The sequence below is a fragment of the Notolepis coatsorum genome (assembly GCF_963971535.1).
Source record: "Notolepis coatsorum genome assembly, chromosome: 3".
NCBI classification, from domain to species: domain Eukaryota; kingdom Metazoa; phylum Chordata; class Actinopteri; order Aulopiformes; family Paralepididae; genus Notolepis; species Notolepis coatsorum.
Window position 1 is genome coordinate 2746941 of NC_140167.1, and position 21966 is coordinate 2768906.

The 21966-nt window shown below is 46.3% G+C and overlaps 1 protein-coding gene across 1 annotated transcript in view; it reads left to right on the plus strand.

The window, feature by feature from the left end:
- LOC311225117 (tau-tubulin kinase 2-like) overlaps positions 1–21966 on the plus strand; it is a gene marked incomplete at both ends in the record, with an annotated part of 90183 nt that overhangs the window by 63667 nt on the left and 4550 nt on the right. The window contains 5 exons of the mRNA XM_084310322.1: positions 9875–10032; positions 14944–15160; positions 19412–19620; positions 21698–21725; positions 21770–21959. Coding sequence (XP_084166448.1) covers positions 9875–10032; positions 14944–15160; positions 19412–19620; positions 21698–21725; positions 21770–21959 — 802 coding nt within the window. The remainder of the gene's footprint in view (positions 1–9874; positions 10033–14943; positions 15161–19411; positions 19621–21697; positions 21726–21769; positions 21960–21966) is intronic.

Genomic DNA, 21966 nt, shown 5'->3' on the forward strand with positions numbered 1-21966 from the left:
TTACATCTGGTTACATCTGGTTACATCTTGTTACACCTGGTTACATCTGGTTACATCTGGTTACATCTTGTTACATCTGGTTACATCTGGTTACATCTTGTTACATCTGGTTACATCTGGTTACATCTGGTTACATCTGGTTACATCTTGTTACATCTGGTTACATCTTGTTACATCTGGTTACATCTTGTTACATCTGGTTACATCTGGTTGTTACATCTGGTTGTTACATCTGGTTACATCTGGGTACATCTGGTTACATCTTGTTACACCTGGTTACATCTTGTTACATCTGGTTACATCTGGTTACATCTGGTTACATCTTGTTACATCTGGTTACATCTTGTTACATCTGGTTACATCTGGTTACATCTTGTTACATCTGGTTACATCTGGTTACATCTGGTTACATCTTGTTACATCTGGTTACATCTTGTTACACCTTGTTACATCTGGTTACATCTGGTTACATCTGGTTACATCTGGTTACATCTTGTTACACCTGGTTACATCTGGTTACATCTGGTTACATCTTGTTACATCTGGTTACATCTGGTTACATCTGGTTACATCTTGTTACATCTGGTTACATCTGGTTACATCTGGTTACATCTTGTTACATCTGGTTACATCTGGTTACATCTGGTTACATCTGGTTACATCTGGTTACATCTGGTTACATCTTGTTACATCTGGTTACATCTGGTTACATCTGGTTACAGCTTGTTACATCTTGTTACAGTTTGTTACATCTTAACAGTGGCTCGGGAGGTAGAGCCAGGGGCGTCGTTCTGGTATGGCAAGGTATGGCACTCGCCATACCTTGACAAAAAAAAGAATAATATATGTATAATTGCAATTTGTTTATGTTGATTTAGAATTCGAATGTCAACATTATGAACGAAGCTTCGAACTATTCCGTACAGCCCTAGCATGTTTTGATATTGTCAATTATCTCACTTTTACTAGGTGACTTTTACTGTGACTAACTGAAATATGCCCAAAAAAAGGAAAATGGACATAGGGACGTTTTTTAATCAAAGGGCAGCAGAGACAAGTGATACAGGGACACAGGTAATGGCTTACAATGGCTTAGTGATTATAACAGTGCAGTTCAGCATTCAGTAACCCATACTTTTTGTGAATGTGTTTTTGATACTACATTCTGTTGAACACACACCTCAAAACCGTACCTAAGGAAAATTGGCTCAATTGCAAGAAAAATAATAGACAGTTATGATATTACATTCTGCATAATTCGTATGCAAAATATTGTGGTTCCCTGCTTTAGTCTGTTGACACATTTCTATACTAAAAATGCTTGTGTAGTCATGTGTCATACCTAAATGTCATATAACTGAATTGTATATGTAACTGAGGGGTACAATTCCCTGACTGTATTGTTAGATATGATACTTACTACCACTACCTCTTGTACTTTAGACTCTGGCCACCCAGTACTAGGCATAAATAATTATGGTAAACACTCCCACGTAGATGAAACGATCCAACACAAATGTACCAAGTCGAAAGTCTGCGTTTAATAATAATTAATACATAGCAAAAGGTATGTAGAGCAATCACTTAATTACATTTATGATTTGAAATAGGATGCACTTTTATGGCAAATGAGTATTCGTTGGTATATCAATAGAGAACGTCCAATCTCTGGTGGCGCAGGCGGTAAATATACAACCTGGAATATTTAAGGAATAATAGCAATGATACTTTAATGATTATAGAACTGGATACACTAGGGGGGGGGGGGTTCCGGTCGCTTGTAAGACAACTGGAGAAGGGGGGGGGGGGGTAGAGTCTGGCTGTATCCGTCTGGCCGAGGGTATCCTGGGAGAACCCACGGTTGTGCGGCTCGGTGCCTCAGCGATCCTCGATCCACAGATGAAAGCAGTTGGACTCTCTGTGGGCCGGCTTCCTCCGGTCCACGATGGAGAGACGTGAAGCGACCTCGTCGTGTAGAGCGTCTCCTCACCTGTCGTCCTCTCCGGGGGGGGGGGTTTCCAACACACGGCAGTGTTGGTCTTTATCCATAGAATAATCACTGTATACAAAGCATAATCCGTGCCTGGGAAGGCGGGCTGTCGTCGGTAGAATAATCCGGTATGCAGGTCCACTCGCTCGTCGGCTCTGGGGCTCCTCGGGTGCAGCCTCACATGGGGTCGGCCACCCTGGATAAGCAGCCAGTTCTACCCGAAACGATGGGGGTACTGACTACGATAGTATTCTCACCGCACGAAGCACTACATATGAATAGACTATTATTAGCTTAATAGACTACGTCCAACTCGACGATATAGTGCCAAATATGACTATTCAAATATTAATATACACAATGTCTCAATACCGATGGTAGGCCGAACTTGGCCTTACTCCCACACGTGGCGTCGCGGGGAGGCTTTACGTCTGTCACTCTATTGGAGGGTAAGAAACTGGACTAAAAGAAAGTCCTACTTTAGTAGCGCAGTATATATACGCACTATGAACAAATAGTACCATTAGTGGTGCGGTAGCCAGATTCCTACGCGGAACTAGGACTTGTTCGTACATGTTGAGCGGTACGTTTGAACTGGGTCTGGGGGGTATGGCAGCCTGGCACCAAGGTCTCGACCAATAGTAGAATGGAGACTATTATGGGATGTTCAGTAGGCTAGAATGGATATTCAATGCATATTGTACAAGGAATATACAAGGGATATCAGGGAATATTAGAGAATATACAAATACAATTAAATATATATATATAAATAAATATATATATTCGGTTTAATCTGGCCCTTCACAACAGCCACCCCCTGATTGGTCCCAGACCTAATCAGTTAAGCAGAGACAGATTAATCGCGTTGTCTATTTACACATAAGGGTTTGCTGTAGGGGTCAGTCAACTTCACAAAGTCATAGGGTTATAGGGTCATGGTCATCATCGATTGTGTCTGGGAGTCGGGGCAGTTCTATGAGCCTCGCCACGGGACGGGTGTAAGTGCGACCCTGGACAAGCACTTCAGCTGCTCGGACCTTGCCGTCGGCACCGGTGATCACTTTGCTTACGCGGCCGGCCGGCCACATAGCTCTGGGCAGTGATTGATCAATAATCACGACGACTGTTCCTTCTGTCAAATTGTCTCTCTCCTCCACCCACCTCTGGCGGGTCTGTAGAGACGGCAGGTAGTGCAGTAGGAATGTCCTTTGTTGTGCACTCTCTATGGTAGTGCAATCATCTATGTTGGGGTCTGCGGAGATAACAGTGCTCAATCCACAGAACATAGGTTTCTTATTCTCAGCCTCCTCTTGACTGGCTTCCCTCGGGATAGGCGTGGGCCACTCTCCTTCCGGGAGCTTTAGGAATGCTGGGCCGTCACTGTAGACATTGCGACGGGTGAGGTCATCTAGGGGCATTCCCCGGGTGATGACGTCAGCTGGGTTCTGTTTTGTATCAACGTAGCGCCACTCTGTTTCTCCGGTTAACTCTTCGGTTAAGTCTTGAATCTCGGTGACTCTGACTCCCACGAAGACTTTGTACTTGCATGAGTCTGATTTGATCCAGGCGAGTACTGTCGTGGAATCTGACCACAGGATTGTTCTAGACACCGGTATGGTGAGCTCACGTTGGATGAGCGTGGCTAGGTGCGCTCCGGCTAGGGCTGCGCAGAGCTCTAGACGTGGGATAGATTGTTGCTTGCGTGGGGCTATTCTCGAGCGGGCGAGGACAAATGCTGTGTAGATCTCTCCCCCCTCTTCTTGGGCCCGCAAGTAGGCTACTGATCCGTATGCGACCTCTGAGGCGTCACTGAAGACGTGTAAGTCCATTTTACATGTCTCTGGCCTCACCGTGGGTGGGAAGTAGCTTCGGCGCATATTAACGCCTGGGAGTGAGTGGAGCTCCATCTCCCACTCTCTCCAGGTGGATGCAAGGTGTGCGGGAATGGGGTCGTCCCAGCCCTGGTCCTTGTCCCACAATGCTCGTACAATCATTTTTGCCCTGGTGGTGTACGGTAGAATACATCCTAGCGGGTCATATTGTCGGGCGAGTGTTGTGTACACACTCCGTCTGGTGGTCGGCGCCGCCGCCGGCCTTCCCTGCTCCGTAGTCAGGGGCTTGTGTCTGTAGTGAAGCGAATCTGTTTTGAATCGCCACACCAATCCCAGGGTCATCTCCTGGGCTTCTCCCGGGATTGTAGCCATCCAGGTCTCGCTGCTGGCTGCCTTGTCCTCGGAGGAGAGGCTGCGCAGTACTTGCGGATCGCTGCTGGCCCACTGCCTGAGATCAAAGCCGCCTTTGATCAATGAGGCGCGGAGTTTAATCAGGAGAGCCTCGGCTTCTTCCTGGGTTGAAAGGCTTTGTAGACAGTTGTCTACGTAGAAGCTGTTCTTTACGCTGTGTCGGACCTCTTCGTCCGCTGCTGGGTCCTCTGCTACATGTTTCTGTAGTGCAAATGTAGCACAGCAGGGGCTGCACGTCGTTCCGAAGGGGAGGACTTCCCATTGGTAGATGGCTGGGTGCTCATCTCCTGGCTTCTCTCTCCATAGGAACCGTAACAGGGGCTTGTCCTCCTCTACTAATCTCACCTGCAGGAACATTCCTTTAATGTCCCCGCTGATGGCCACCTTTTCCTGGCGGAAGCGGAGTAGAACGCCGAGTAGGGAGGGGCCGAGTGTGGGACCGGGCAGTAACTCTTTATTCAGATTTTGGGATCCGATCTGGTAGCTGCAGTTAAATACTATGCGGTCTTTACCGTTGTGATGGACCTTGTGGTGAGGCACGTACCACGATTCAGTGGTCTGGTCAGCCTCTTTAATGACCATCTTTGTGACGTGTCCCGCTGTGATGAGCTTCTCAATCTCGGCGCGGTATACACTCTCTTGGGCGGGGTTCTTGGCTAAGCGCCGCTCCGTGTTCAGCAGGTACCGTTCTGTGGCATCTGTCTTGGCGTGGAAAGTAGGCATTCCTTCTCGCCGCAGGAGTGGCGTGGCGTATCTCAACACGCCGTTGACCGGGACTCTCTTGGTCCCTGTCTCGAGGAGGTGAATGGCGTAAATGTCATCTTTAGAGCGAATGTCTTTCTTTCCGTTCTTAAAGGGCATTTGTTCCAAGGTCCATAGCCGCTCTACGTGTTGCAGGAGTGCGGTTTCTCCCTCTGTGACTCGGGAGTGGAGACATCTAGTGGCTGTACTTCGGTTGAGAGGTTTGGCGAGCGGGCCTTGGAGAGTCCATCCCAAACGGGTCTCGACTGCTGCAGGACAGCCTCGGGGTCCGGTATGAACCCGGTCTATCGGGACAATGAGGTCTGCATGGTCGGAGCCTATCAACAGGGTCGGCATAGCATTGTCTATGAGCGGGATCGGTAACTTGCGCAGATGTGCATATTTCTCCATCAGCTTGGCGACGGGGTATGTGTACCGCGACAGTCCTATTTCTTGGCTGGTGAAAGCGTCTGTAATCTGGTACCGTCGCTCAGGCTGGCCGCTTGCTGCGATAGAGAATGAGACATTCTCGCCCTTTATCGTCTTCAAATCTCGTCTTATTGTCCGAATTGTCATTTGGGTTTCGCTTCCCCGCAGCCCTAGCTGGGCCGCAGCGGAGGCGAGCAGAAGGGTCTTCTCTGACCCGTCATCGAGGACGGCGTAAGTGTCCAGGACTTTATTCTGGTAGCTTAGTGTCACACGCACTACTTTTAGGAGTACTCGGGCTCCACTGCTGCTGGCGGGATCGATGTACATGACGCTCGCTTTGCTGCTGGATGGTGCGGGTGAAGGGCGCCGTCTGTTACTGTCGTGAAGTATGTCCAGATGGGCTCCATCGCACTTGGTGCACCTTTTCTTTAAGCGGCATTCGGCTGCCATGTGTGAGCGCGCACAGCGAAAACAGCGCTTGTTGGACTTTATCCATTGACTTGCTTCCTCCGCGTTCAGCTTGGGGAAGGAGTCACATTGCGCTAGCCAGTGTTCTTTCTCACAGTAGGGGCACACTATCTTCCACTTCTCCGTTCTGGAGGGGGTACTGTGGCTCCTGCTGCTCGGTACTGACTCCGATTGGTGCATCACAGTCACCGATCTTCTTCCATCATTTAGTCGTCTGGTTCCTTCTCTGGAGCCAGGGGTGCTCCGTCCGAATGTATCTAGCCGTAGGCTGCTGACTTCTCTCGCCAGGAAGTCTGCTAGATCGAGGAGGTTCGGTTCGGGGCCATTCGGGTCTCGGTGGTCTCTCTGCCGCCTAAAACGCTCCTGTCGAGCGGGCGGCAGCTTCTCCAAGATCCTTTCCACATTTGAGTTGGCGTAAAGTTCATGCCTCCCCTTCTCTCTCTGCGCTCCCAACATCCCTACCAGGGACTGCACTCTGATGGACAGGTCGTCCAGTGCTCGATTGTCTATTGCTGGGGGTAAGCGGTCGATGTGTCGGATCTCCTGGATCACGTAATCCCATATGCGCCCATACCTCTGGTCCAATGCTACCAGCGCTGCTGTGTATGGGGTGGTGGAAGTCGCGTAGGCGAGCGCTATATTATGTGCGCGGGGTACCTTTAAGTGCTTCAGTAGGATGGCGTATTTATGGCGTTCATCCAATACATCCACCAACATGGTCTCCAGACACATGCGGAGTTCTGTATACTGGGCCCGGTTCTCTTGGGTGAAGTCGGGTACCATAGGCGTGCCAATGTATGACGCTGACTGTGGATACATCGGCGAGCGTTGGGGGAGAGGCCTCCTAGGCGAGTCTCCTCCCGCTCCTTGGTATGGGCTGGTACCGGCAGTGTACCATGGCCCGCTTGTCCAGGTGCTGTTCCTCGGTGCGGGTCGTGCGTCGTGCTCACCCGTGTATAGAGTCGGGGGTCTGTAGCGCAGCTCCGCGGGAGTATAGCCTGGGCTGTACCGGACCTCCTGGTCCGGTAGAGTACTGTGCTGTCGTCGGGCGTGGTTCTCCTCCTCTTCCTCTTCGTCTTCAGTTAGGTCATCCAGTGCTTGTAGTCTCTGGTTTAGCCTCTCCACAGGATATGCTGCTCCTTCCCGGTTGCTAGGTCTCGCTTGGACCGGTGGGGGGAGGTGGTCTGTGGGGGGTATAGACCTCGTCTGTTGGTCAAGTTCAGGGTTGTTTAATCGGCTAGGGGATGCCGCCCTGGAGGTGTGTCTAGACGAGTTCCTGGAGCCTCTGGCGGAGGGAGAGGGTGTTGTCCGTCTGATCAGCTGTTCTATTAGTTGCGCTTGCTGTCTGTCGCGCTCTGCGTCCCGTAGAGCACCAGCAGCTGCTCGCTGGCTGTCTGCTCGGTCTCGGGCCACATTCTCTTCCATCTGAATGCGTCTTATTTCTAGACGTATATGCTCTTCTTCGCTCCGCTGCTGGATCTGCAGTCGGTCGCGTTCAGCAGCGGCGTTCAGGCTGATGAGGAAGGCCTGCTGTAGGGTCCTCTCTGCCTCGCTGGGAGAAGGCGGTTGTATAGGGGAGCCTTCCCTCGGGGTACTCCTTGCGGAGCCTTGGAGCTCTATCTCCACGGTGCTCTCCCCGTCTTCTTCCGTGCCGAGTTCTCTCTCGGTAGCATTGTATTCCTCCCGGGACTCATCGGGGACTACTTCTTCAGTACTGGCGGGGTGTGAAGTCATGTCTGGTTCCCACTGGTCCCCACCGTGAGCTTGGTCAGTTACATTAGAACCCGTAGGGGCCTCTATGGTCTGGGTAGTCTGGGCGTTGGGGTTAGACATACTTTTACTTTCTAGTTTTACCGCGTTTACTGTTAGTAGAAGACTAGGTTGTTGACTGACAGCGTAAGCCTCTAAGTACTGAGGGAGCCGTCGTTCGCGCTGCGGGCGTTGGTTAGGAGGATCGTTTCGTGGAGTGTTCATCATAGGCCATTTCAATATTAATAACACTATATTAATATTACACTAATTACCATTCGGCTCGAAGGACCAATTGTAACTGAGGGGTACAATTCCCTGACTGTATTGTTAGATATGATACTTACTACCACTACCTCTTGTACTTTAGACTCTGGCCACCCAGTACTAGGCATAAATAATTATGGTAAACACTCCCACGTAGATGAAACGATCCAACACAAATGTACCAAGTCGAAAGTCTGCGTTTAATAATAATTAATACATAGCAAAAGGTATGTAGAGCAATCACTTAATTACATTTATGATTTGAAATAGGATGCACTTTTATGGCAAATGAGTATTCGTTGGTATATCAATAGAGAACGTCCAATCTCTGGTGGCGCAGGCGGTAAATATACAACCTGGAATATTTAAGGAATAATAGCAATGATACTTTAATGATTATAGAACTGGATACACTAGGGGGGGGGGTTCCGGTCGCTTGTAAGACAACTGGAGAAGGGGGGGGGGGGTAGAGTCTGGCTGTATCCGTCTGGCCGAGGGTATCCTGGGAGAACCCACGGTTGTGCGGCTCGGTGCCTCAGCGATCCTCGATCCACAGATGAAAGCAGTTGGACTCTCTGTGGGCCGGCTTCCTCCGGTCCACGATGGAGAGACGTGAAGCGACCTCGTCGTGTAGAGCGTCTCCTCACCTGTCGTCCTCTCCGGGGGGGGGGTTTCCAACACACGGCAGTGTTGGTCTTTATCCATAGAATAATCACTGTATACAAAGCATAATCCGTGCCTGGGAAGGCGGGCTGTCGGTAGAATAATCCGGTATGCAGGTCCACTCGCTCGTCGGCTCTGGGGCTCCTCGGGTGCAGCCTCACATGGGGTCGGCCACCCTGGATAAGCAGCCAGTTCTACCCGAAACGATGGGGGTACTGACTACGATAGTATTCTCACCGCACGAAGCACTACATATGAATAGACTATTATTAGCTTAATAGACTACGTCCAACTCGACGATATAGTGCCAAATATGACTATTCAAATATTAATATACACGATGTCTCAATACCGATGGTAGGCCGAACTTGGCCTTACTCCCACACGTGGCGTCGCGGGGAGGCTTTACGTCTGTCACTCTATTGGAGGGTAAGAAACTGGACTAAAAGAAAGTCCTACTTTAGTAGCGCAGTATATATACGCACTATGAACAAATAGTACCATTAGTGGTGCGGTAGCCAGATTCCTACGCGGAACTAGGACTTGTTCGTACATGTTGAGCGGTACGTTTGAACTGGGTCTGGGGGGTATGGCAGCCTGGCACCAAGGTCTCGACCAATAGTAGAATGGAGACTATTATGGGATGTTCAGTAGGCTAGAATGGATATTCAATGCATATTGTACAAGGAATATACAAGGGATATCAGGGAATATTAGAGAATATACAAATACAATTAAATATATATATATAAATAAATATATATATTCGGTTTAATCTGGCCCTTCACAACAGTATAGAAACAACTCACCAAAAGTGACTATTGCACAACTGTTTTGACAAAAAGACAAAAAAAATTCAACAACCATACCTTGCCTTTTACTGAAACGACGCCACTGGGTACAGCAGTCGTCTGGTAATCCGGAGGTTCCCGGTTCGATTCCCGCTCCTCCCGGGCAGCGTGTCGATGTGTCCTTGAGCAAGACACTTAACCCCTAATTGCTCCCGATGAGCAGGTTGGCACCTTGCATGGTCGCCTCCGCCGTCGGTGTGTGAATGTGTGAGTGAACGGGTAAAATGTGGGGAACAAATTGTAAAGCGATTTGGATAAAAAGCTGCTATATAAATGCAGCCATTTACATCTTGTTACATCTTGTTACAGCTTGTTACATCTTTTAAAGTTTTTACATCTTGTTGCAGCTTGTTACGTCTGGTTACATCTGGTTACATCTGGTTACATCTGGTTACATCTGGTTACATCTTGTTACATCTGGTTACATCTTGTTACATCTGGTTACATCTGGTTACATCTTCTGGTTGCAGCTGTTGATGTCGGTCTTTGACAACAGCATGAAGACGTACAACGTGGTGGAGAACGACCCGTACGACTGGGAGAGGACCTGCACCGACGGCACCCTGACCATCAACGCCAGCGCCACCACGCCGCAGCACCACACCCGCCTCACGCCGGCGCACATGGGGTAAGGCGACGGCAGCGCGCTAGTGCCGTTTAACCTTTATGTTTGTGTTTATTTAGGATCCCCATTAGCTTTTGCACTTGACAAAAGCTATTCTTCCTGGGGTCCGGCACTAACAACAATACAACAATATTCAATACATTACATCATTATCAACATCATTAACAATCTCATCCTCAGTTAGGGGGCGGCTACGTGGCGTAGTGGGCAAGGTGCTCGCCACGAATGCGGAGACGCTGGGCTCGCCTGTTCGAGCCCAGCGCTCCACATTGCTTTCAGTTTAGCTGGTCGTTCATACTAATACACATTGGCCGTATTAGGGGGTGGGAAACTGATGGGTGGGGATCGGGCGTTGTGGACAGCGACTCCTACAGGTCGGTTGGTGCGCCTGCGCAGTAGAATCAGGAAGTGTCGGGGGCAGCGTGAGCCTCCCACGCGTTACTCCTCGCCACTGAGAGATCGAGCTGCGCAGGTGAAAAGTTGCGACTGCTGTTACCTCAAGTACCGGAGGGGACTCGTGCTATGTACGACTTAGTCCACATTGCAGCCGGCTTGTGGGAGGCAAGAAACAGCGTTCGTGACAGGGGAGGGTTGAATTGGATGATACGAAATTGGGATGGGAGAAAATATAGAAAATGGGAGAAAAAGTGGATCAAAAAACAATCTCATCCTCAGTTAAGGAGGACATTGTACAAGATACTTATTAGTATAAAGTATTCAAATAAAATAATTCAAATAAAATAAATAGTGCTTCCTGAGCAGCACTCACTGCCATCAACATAAATACAATTAACAAACAGTCCATTGGTTTTCACCGCTATGCCATGAGTGGTTTTGGATTCTATTTCAGCGAAGTAGGTTGGCGATGAGTTCCATTCCATGATAGCTCTGTAAGTCACAGAAGATTTGAGTAGATTTGTCCTGGGTTTAGGTGCCAGTAGATGGCTTGACGTAGCTCGGCCGGTCATATGGTCATGTTCTTCTCTTATGTAAACTATATGATCATAAAAATACTGTGTTTTTTTTGACAACTTGAACATTTCTGAGAAAAGTAATGAGACGAGATTGCAGACGTTTCTCAACCGGAAGCCAGGATACATTTTATTGTGAAGCGGAAAATCGCGATTGTCGAGTTAAAGGTGCTATAAGTGGTATTTTGTTGTTAAAATTTGTGGTCTATGTGTTAAAATAAGTAGTCTACGTGTTAAAATAATAGCTCTACACTCCGACAGCCATCACTGTTATAGAGTGTCTGGTCAGTAACGTGGGTCTCCAAGTCCCTCCTGCTCTGCAGTAAACAGCCATCACTGATATAGAGTGTCTGGTCAGTAACATGGGTCTCCCAGTCCCTCCACTCTGCAGTAAACAGCCATCACTGATATAGAGTGTCTGGTCAGTAACATGGGTCTCTCAGTCCCTCCACTCTGCAGTAAACAGACATCACTGATATAGAGTGTCTGGTCAGTAACATGGGTCTCCCAGTCCCTCCTGCTCTGCAGTAAACAGGAAATCAATTTTCTGGTATCTTTTCCCCACTTTATCCAATCAGGGGAGAGAACTCCACACTGCAAAAATGGTCTGACAAAAATAAGAAATAAAAACTAGTTTTAAGCAAATGTGTTTGAAACAAGTACAATTATCTACCAGTGCAGTAAGCAAATCTAGTGACCCCCAGTAAGCAAGATTTCTTGAAACAAGTAGAAATATCTAGGGTTCTCTCTCCTGATTGGATACAGTGGGAATACAGTGATGGCTGTTTACTGCAGAGCAGGAGGGACTGAGAGACCCATGTTACTGACCAGACACTCTATATCAGTGATGGCTGTTTACTGCAGAGTGGAGGGACTGAGAGACCCATGTTACTGACCAGACACTCTATATCAGTGATGGCTGTTTACTGCAGAGCAGAGGGACTGGGAGACCCATGTTACTGACCAGACACTCTATATCAGTGATGGCTGTTTACTGCAGAGTGGAGGGACTGGGAGACCCATGTTACTGACCAGACACTCTATATCAGTGATGGCTGTTTACTGCAGAGTGGAGGGACTGGGAGACCCATGTTACTGACCAGACACTATATATCAGTGATGGCTGTTTACTGCAGAGTGGAGGGACTGGGAGACCCATGTTACTGACCAGACACTATATATCAGTGATGGCTGTTTACTGCAGAGTGGAGGGACTGGGAGACCCATGTTACTGACCAGACACTCTATATCAGTGATGGCTGTTTACTGCAGAGCAGGAGGGACTGGGAGACCCATGTTACTGACCAGACACTATATATCAGTGATGGCTGTTTACTGCAGAGCAGGAGGGACTGGGAGACCCATGTTACTGACCTAGGGCTGGGCGATATGACCAAAAACGTTATCGCGATAAAATTATAAAATTATTTTCATATAACTCGATATCGATAATTATCGTCGATATAATGTCTGTCAAGTTTAATTAACTTCTTATGCTGCTGCGAATGTCTCGAGTCGAGTTGATGTCGTCATCAGTCCATGCACGTTAGCAGTTAGCCGACAAGCGGAGTATCTCATGACAATGTAATAAATATGACACTAAAATACTCTCTTCCGCCACAATATATTGAAAACGACGTCCACTGTATACCCCACACTACTATAAACGTGGCCTCAGAATTCACGCCACACACATACTCGGCACGTAAATATATAAAACAGCGCCGTGCAAGCTAGTTATCCTAGCCAGCCTGTTGTTTCTAAGCGGTGTATTCCATGACAATGTGCTAAATATGACACTAAAATACTCTCTTCCGCCACAATATATTGAAACGACGTCCACTGTATACCCCACACTACTATAAACGTGGCCTCAGAATTCACGCCACACACATACTCGGCACGTAAATATATAAAACAGCGCCGTGCAAGCTAGTTATCCTAGCCAGCCTGTTGTTTCTAAGCGGTGTATTCCATGACAATGTGCTAAATATGACACTAAAATACTCTCTTCCGCCACAATATATTGAAACGACGTCCACTGTATACCCCACACTACTATAAACGTGGCCTCAGAATTCACGCCACACACATACTCGGCACGTAAATATATAAAACAGTGCTGTGCAAGCTAATTAGCCTAGCAAGCCTTGTTGTTGAGTGAGTCCTACCTCCGGGTCTCCTTCCGGGTCTCCTTCGCTCTCGGCATCTCCTTCACTGATTGGTTGTTAGTGCGTGTGCTCATATCCAAGCTTGGAAAATTGATATATCGAAACTTTGCGACCACGTTTCATGTTTATTTCGAGGAAATAATTTATCGCGATAGTTATCGTTATCGTTTTATCGCCCAGCCCTATACTGACCAGACACTCTATATCAGTGATGACTGTTTACTGCAGAGCAGGAGGGACTGGGAGACCCATGTTACTGACCAGACACTCTATATCAGTGATGACTGTTTACTGCAGAGTGGAGGGACTGAGAGACCCATGTTACTGACCAGACACTCTATATCAGTGATGGCTGTTTACTGCAGAGTGGAGGGACTGAGAGACCCATGTTACTGACCAGACACTCTATATCAGTGATGGCTGTTTACTGCAGAGTGGAGGGACTGGGAGACCCATGTTACTGACCAGACACTCTATATCAGTGATGGCTGTTTACTGCAGAGTGGAGGGACTGAGAGACCCATGTTACTGACCAGACACTCTATATCAGTGATGGCTGTTTACTGCAGAGCAGGAGGGACTGGGAGACCCATGTTACTGACCAGACACTCTATATCAGTGATGTCTGTTTACTGCAGAGTGGAGGGACTGGGAGACCCATGTTACTGACCAGACACTCTGTATCAGTGATGACTGTTTACTGCAGAGCAGGAGGGACTGGGAGACCCATGTTACTGACCAGACACTCTATATCAGTGATGGCTGTTTACTGCAGAGTGGAGGGACTGAGAGACCCATGTTACTGACCAGACACTCTATATCAGTGATGACTGTTTACTGCAGAGCAGGAGGGACTGGGAGACCCATGTTACTGACCAGACACTCTATATCAGTGATGGCTGTTTACTGCAGAGTGGAGGGACTGGGAGACCCATGTTACTGACCAGACACTCTATATCAGTGATGACTGTTTACTGCAGAGTGGAGGGACTGGGAGACCCATGTTACTGACCAGACACTTTATATCAGTGATGACTGTTTACTGCAGAGTGGAGGGACTGGGAGACCCATGTTACTGACCAGACACTCTGTATCAGTGATGACTGTTTACTGCAGAGCAGGAGGGACTGGGAGACCCATGTTACTGACCAGACACTCTATATCAGTGATGACTGTTTACTGCAGAGTGGAGGGACTGGGAGACCCATGTTACTGACCAGACACTCTATATCAGTGATGGCTGTTTACTGCAGAGTGGAGGGACTGAGAGACCCATGTTACTGACCAGACACTCTATATCAGTGATGTCTGTTTACTGCAGAGCAGGAGGGACTGAGAGACCCATGTTACTGACCAGACACTCTATATCAGTGATGACTGTTTACTGCAGAGTGGAGGGACTGAGAGACCCATGTTACTGACCAGACACTCTATATCAGTGATGGCTGTTTACTGCAGAGTGGAGGGACTGGGAGACCCATGTTACTGACCAGACACTCTATATCAGTGATGGCTGTTTACTGCAGAGCAGGAGGGACTGAGAGACCCATGTTACTGACCAGACACTCTATATCAGTGATGGCTGTTTACTGCAGAGCAGGAGGGACCGGGAGACCCATGTTACTGACCAGACACTCTATATCAGTGATGACTATGAACCCATGTTAGCGTTGTTCCGCGTTTGTCCTCCTCCAACATGGCCGACGGCCCCCCCTGATCCTCACTCTCACGGCACCTTTTTAAACGTTGTTCCGTTGTTTGTCCTCCTCCAGCATGGCCAACGCCTCCCTGATCCCGGCGGACCTGATGCGGGAGAACACGGACGAGGTCCTGCAGGACGAGCAGCTCAGCGACGGGGAGAACGGCTGCCTCGCCGACCGCCTGCCCGGCTCCCCCGTCCACCAGGAGGCTCTGCGCTGCAACCAGGAGGCCGACGTCTGGGAGGAGCTGGACCGCAACCGCAACCGCATCCGGGCCGCCGCCTGGAAGGTACGTAGCGCCGAGGGGACCGGAGGAGGAGGAGGGGAGGGAACACGCCTCTCAGGTCCTCCTTTTATAGTTTCCTTTGTACAGAACGCTGGTATCCGGCACAGCCGACCTCCTCAGAGCCCCCAGGACTGAGCTGCACACCAGCCTTCTGCTCGGCCGCACCCAGACTGTGGAATGCTCTCCCCATCCACCTGAGGGCGCCACAATCCGTCGAGGCTTTTAAAAGGGGCCCGAAAAACATTTATTTTTAACACAGCTTTTGCCTGCATTTTTCTTTTACTTTTATTTTTTACTTCTTTCTATTCATTTTATTATTTTATTTTATTTTATTTAATTTTTATGTTCTTCCATTTCACTGGTTGTTTTATTCATTTAAATTGTTTTATTCATTCAACTTTTTTATCTTTATCTCCCGTAGCACTTTGAGATTTTCACAAATATAAAGTGCGGTACAAATTGAATTTATTATTATTATTATTATTATTATTATTATTATTATTATTATTATTATTATGTAGTAGTAGTAGTAGTAGTAGTAGTAGTAGTAGTAGTAGTAGTAGTAGCAGTAGTAGTAGTAGTAGTAGTAGTAGTAGTAGTAGTAGTAGTAGTTTTATTCATCTCACACAATACAATATGCACAATCATTTTACAATATTTTACTTGACAGTGACTGAAAAGGTACAGACTGAAGCATAATGCTTATACATGCCTGTCCTATATTCTTAACAAAGTTTAGACTCAAACAGTATTCTAAAAGAAATTTACAAAAGAAGTATTAAGTATTATTCACCTTTGTAGTTTTCAAAAATAGCTTTACAAACCATTTTTATGTCCCTTCTTTCTTTTATAGTTTCCTTGGTATAGAACGCTGGTGTTCTGACATGAACGACCCTTCCTTCTTTTATAGTTTCCTTGGTATAGAACGCTGGTGTTATGACGTGATGTCCCTTCCTTCTTTTATGGTTTCCTTGGTATTGAACGCTGGTATTATGACGTGATGTCCCTTCCTTCTTTTATAGTTTCCTTGGTATAGAACGCTGGTATTCCGACGAGACGACCCTTCCTTCTTTTATAGTGTCCTTGGTATAGAACGCTGGTATTCCGACGAGACGACCCTTCCTTCTTTTATAGTGTCCTTGGTATAGAACGCTGGTATTCTGACTTGAACGACCCTTCCTTCTTTTATAGTGTCCTTGGTATAGAACGCTGGTATTCCGACGAGACGACCCTTCCTTCTTTTATAGTGTCCTTGGTATAGAACGCTGGTATTCCGACGAGACGACCCTTCCTTCTTTTATAGTGTCCTTGGTATAGAACGCTGGTATTCCGACGAGACGACCATTCCTTCTTTTATAGTGTCCTTGGTATAGAACGCTGGTATTCCGACGAGATGACCATTCCTTCTTTTATAGTTTCCTTGGTATAGAACGCTGGTATTCTGACTTGAACGACCCTTCCTTCTTTTATAGTGTCCTTGGTATAGAACGCTGGTATTCTGACTTGAACGACCATTCCTTCTTTTATAGTTTCCTTGGTATAGAACGCTGGTATTCTGACGTGACGACCCTTCCTTCTTTTATAGTGTCCTTGGTATAGAACGCTGGTATTCTGACTTGAACGACCCTTCCTTCTTTTATAGTGTCCTTGGTATAGAACGCTGGTATTCCGACGAGATGACCATTCCTTCTTTTATAGTTTCCTTGGTATAGAACGCTGGTATTCCGACGAGACGACCATTCCTTCTTTTATAGTGTCCTTGGTATAGAACGCTGGTATTCCGACGAGATGACCATTCCTTCTTTTATAGTTTCCTTGGTATAGAACGCTGGTATTCTGACTTGAACGACCCTTCCTTCTTTTATAGTGTCCTTGGTATAGAACGCTGGTGTTCTGACGAGACGACCCTTCCTTCTTTTATAATTTCCTTGGTATAGAACGCTGGTGTTCTGACGAGACGACCCTTCCTTCTTTTATAGTGTCCTTGGTATAGAACGCTGGTATTCCGACGAGACGACCATTCCTTCTTTTATAGTGTCCTTGGTATAGAACGCTGGTATTCCGACGAGATGACCATTCCTTCTTTTATAGTTTCCTTGGTATAGAACGCTGGTATTCTGACTTGAACGACCCTTCCTTCTTTTATAGTGTCCTTGGTATAGAACGCTGGTGTTCTGACGAGACGACCCTTCCTTCTTTTATAATTTCCTTGGTATAGAACGCTGGTATTCCGACGAGACGACCCTTCCTTCTTTTATAGTGTCCTTGGTATAGAACGCTGGTATTCCGACGAGATGACCATTCCTTCTTTTATAGTTTCCTTGGTATAGAACGCTGGTATTCTGACTTGAACGACCCTTCCTTCTTTTATAGTGTCCTTGGTATAGAACGCTGGTGTTCTGACGAGACGACCCTTCCTTCTTTTATAATTTCCTTGGTATAGAACGCTGGTGTTCTGACGAGACGACCCTTCCTTCTTTTATAGTGTCCTTGGTATAGAACGCTGGTATTCCGACGAGACGACCCTTCCTTCTTTTATAGTGTCCTTGGTATAGAACGCTGGTATTCCGACGAGACGACCATTCCTTCTTTTATAGTGTCCTTGGTATAGAACGCTGGTATTCCGACGAGATGACCATTCCTTCTTTTATAGTTTCCTTGGTATAGAACGCTGGTATTCTGACTTGAACGACCCTTCCTTCTTTTATAGTGTCCTTGGTATAGAACGCTGGTGTTCTGACGAGACGACCCTTCCTTCTTTTATAATTTCCTTGGTATAGAACGCTGGTGTTCTGACGAGACGACCCTTCCTTCTTTTATAGTGTCCTTGGTATAGAACGCTGGTATTCCGACGAGACGACCCTTCCTTCTTTTATAGTGTCCTTGGTATAGAACGCTGGTATTCCGACGAGACGACCATTCCTTCTTTTATAGTGTCCTTGGTATAGAACGCTGGTGTTCTGACGAGACGACCCTTCCTTCTTTTATAATTTCCTTGGTATAGAACGCTGGTGTTCTGACGAGACGACCCTTCCTTCTTTTATAGTGTCCTTGGTATAGAACGCTGGTATTCCGACGAGACGACCCTTCCTTCTTTTATAGTGTCCTTGGTATAGAACGCTGGTATTCCGACGAGACGACCATTCCTTCTTTTATAGTGTCCTTGGTATAGAACGCTGGTATTCCGACGAGATGACCATTCCTTCTTTTATAGTTTCCTTGGTATAGAACGCTGGTATTCTGACTTGAACGACCCTTCCTTCTTTTATAGTGTCCTTGGTATAGAACGCTGGTATTCCGACGAGACGACCATTCCTTCTTTTATAGTGTCCTTGGTATAGAACGCTGGTATTCCGACGAGATGACCCTTCCTTCTTTTATAATTTCCTTGGTATAGAACGCTGGTGTTCTGACGAGACGACCCTTCCTTCTTTTATAATTTCCTTGGTATAGAACGCTGGTGTTCTGACGAGACGACCCTTCCTTCTTTTATAATTTCCTTGGTATAGAACGCTGGTGTTCTGACGAGACGACCCTTCCTTCTTTTATAGTGTCCTTGGTATAGAACGCTGGTGTTCTGACGAGACGACCCTTCCTTCTTTTATAATTTCCTTGGTATAGAACGCTGGTGTTCTGACGAGACGACCCTTCCTTCTTTTATAGTGTCCTTGGTATAGAACGCTGGTATTCCGACGAGACGACCCTTCCTTCTTTTATAGTGTCCTTGGTATAGAACGCTGGTATTCCGACGAGACGACCATTCCTTCTTTTATAGTGTCCTTGGTATAGAACGCTGGTATTCCGACGAGATGACCATTCCTTCTTTTATAGTTTCCTTGGTATAGAACGCTGGTATTCTGACTTGAACGACCCTTCCTTCTTTTATAGTGTCCTTGGTATAGAACGCTGGTATTCCGACGAGACGACCATTCCTTCTTTTATAGTGTCCTTGGTATAGAACGCTGGTATTCCGACGAGATGACCCTTCCTTCTTTTATAATTTCCTTGGTATAGAACGCTGGTGTTCTGACGAGACGACCCTTCCTTCTTTTATAATTTCCTTGGTATAGAACGCTGGTGTTCTGACGAGACGACCCTTCCTTCTTTTATAATTTCCTTGGTATAGAACGCTGGTGTTCTGACGAGACGACCCTTCCTTCTTTTAAACCTCATTTCTTCCAACCTATTCTCGTTGATTCATGCACTTCCTGGTCTCACGCGACCCACACTGTCCCCCCCCCCCCCCCCCCCCAGGCGGCGACGGAGGAGGAGCAGCAGCAGCAGACTAACCAGGGTCACCAGAGCCCCTACGCCGGCCCCAGCCTGGGCTCCCCGGTCAAGGGTCACTCGGAGGACCGCGACGGCCCCCTGCTCAGGAAGCTCCGCAACATCCACAGCCTGGAGCTGGAGAGGAGGCTGGACCTGGAGTCCAAGCCCAGCCCGGAGCGCCTCCTGGAGGCCTGGTCAGTCCGGCCGCCGTGCCTCTCTCCCCCCCCTCCCACGTTACGGGCTAGATTAGGTTAGATTAGGTTAGATTAGGCTAGATTAGGTTAGATTAGGCTAGATTAGGCTAGATTAGGTTAGATTCTTTTAGATTATTTTAGATTAGGTTAGATTAGGTTAGATTAGGCTAGATTAGGTTAGATTAGGCTAGATTAGGTTAGATTAGGTTAGATTAGGCTAGATTAGGTTAGATTCTTTTAGATTATTTTAGATTAGGTTAGATTCTTTTAGATTAGGTTAGATTCTTTTAGATTAGGTTAGATTCTTTTAGATTAGGTTAGATTCTTTTAGATTAGGTTAGATTATTTTAGATTATTTTAGATTAGGTTAGATTCTTTTAGATTAGGTTAGATTCGGTTAGATTATTTTAGATTAGGTTAGATTCTTTTAGATTAGGTTAAGATTATTTTAGATTATTTTAGATTAGGTTAGATTCTTTTAGATTAGGTTAGATTATTTTAGATTATTTTAGATTATTTTAGATCAGATTATTTTAGATCAGATTATTTTAGATCAGATTATTTTAGTTTAGATTCGATTTGATTATTATTTTAGATTAGATTATTTTAGATTAGATTTGATTATTTTAGATTAGATTCGATTATATTATTTTAGATTAGATTAGATTATTTTAGATTATTTTAGATTAGATTATATTAGATTATTTTAGATTAGATTAGATTATTTTAGATAAAATTCAAATGCACAAGTACAGTACAACGAAAATAAATTTGGCATCCAATCAGGGTACAAATGTAACAATAATATACAATGTACATGTGATTTAAACTGGGTAAATAAAATTTTATTATATGAATTAGTACTACAGAGTAATAGTGCTAATCAGATGTATGTACATAGTTGTAGTATTAATATGTACAGTGATACAGGTATAAAGACACTATGGTAGTAAGTCATACTGGCCAGCAGCGTAACTAGTAAGAGTAGGTAAGGGATATGTATAGATATAGTATCTACAGATATGTAACAAGGATTATATGCAGGTATGTACAGACAGATTGGATGGATTGTGGATAGAGATATATATGGTAATAAATAAATATATATACAGCATTATTGTATCATACAGAGTTATATGGGTTTAATGCAGGTGAATAAGTAGGTATATAGAAGGATTATATGCAGGTATATTCAGAGAGATATGGATATATATATGTATGCAGTAATATAAATATCTAAATGTATATACACAGCACTATGTGTTTTAAACTTCACTGCGATCTAAAGTGTGTTCTTCCAAATGTCATCATAAATCACAGACACATTAAGTTACTCCTGTGTTACATCTACTGTATGGCTGCGTGTGCTCTCTCCTCATTATATATATATATATACAGTATATATCATACTGTCCATATGTTATTCTCCTCTCCTTTGCCTTCTTGGTAGGGATGCTCGATATTGGCTTTTTTACCGATACCGATATACCGATATTGTCCAACTCTTAATTTCCGATACCCATATCAACCGATACCGATATATGCAGGGTTTCCCCCCAAAAAACTGAATCATTTCAGGTAATTAACATTACATATCTCTTGTTGTGGAATTAACACAACATTATGCATACTTTTGACAATAAATAAAATCAGAATTTGTTCTTACTTGCTTGCCTGGCTAAATAAAGGTTATAGAAATGTAAAAAAAATTAAAAGAAAAAAATATTTAAAGCCGATACCGATATTTTCCGATATCACATTTAATGCCGATATCGGCCGATAATATCGTACTACTTCTTGGAAAAAAAATAAAAATAAAAGGTCTTGTTATCGACTCGTGTCCATCTTCCATAGTGTCTGCCTTATGTCTCTGATCTTGTTTTGACTTTATTTTCCAGACCATGTTTACATGTATTTCGTTGATTATGTTTATGGCCAATGAGACGGGAGTGGAACTTTGTACACGAGCCCATTGGGCTTCGCTCCCTCCTAGCACTGTTTTTATTTTTTTTTTTAAATATGTGCTAAATAAACTAAACTAAACTAAACCTGTGTTCCTCTGCTTCCCGTGACGCAGCTCCGGCCAGCAGCAGGATGACCCGAGGGCCCCCCCCCCGCGGCGGCGCTGACCCCGGGCCCCCCCCCCCAGGCCCTGTGCGTGGTGCCGGGAGCCGAGCGGGTCTGGCACTACGACGAGGAGTTCCGGCTCTCCGGCGGCGGCTGCGGAGGCTCCTCCCCCAGGCTGGCGGCGTCCCCGGGCTCCCCGGGGGAGCGGGGGGGGGGGAGGGAGCGGGGGCCAGCAGCGGGGGGCTTCGTGGCCCTCAACCTGAGCTCCGGACGCCAGGG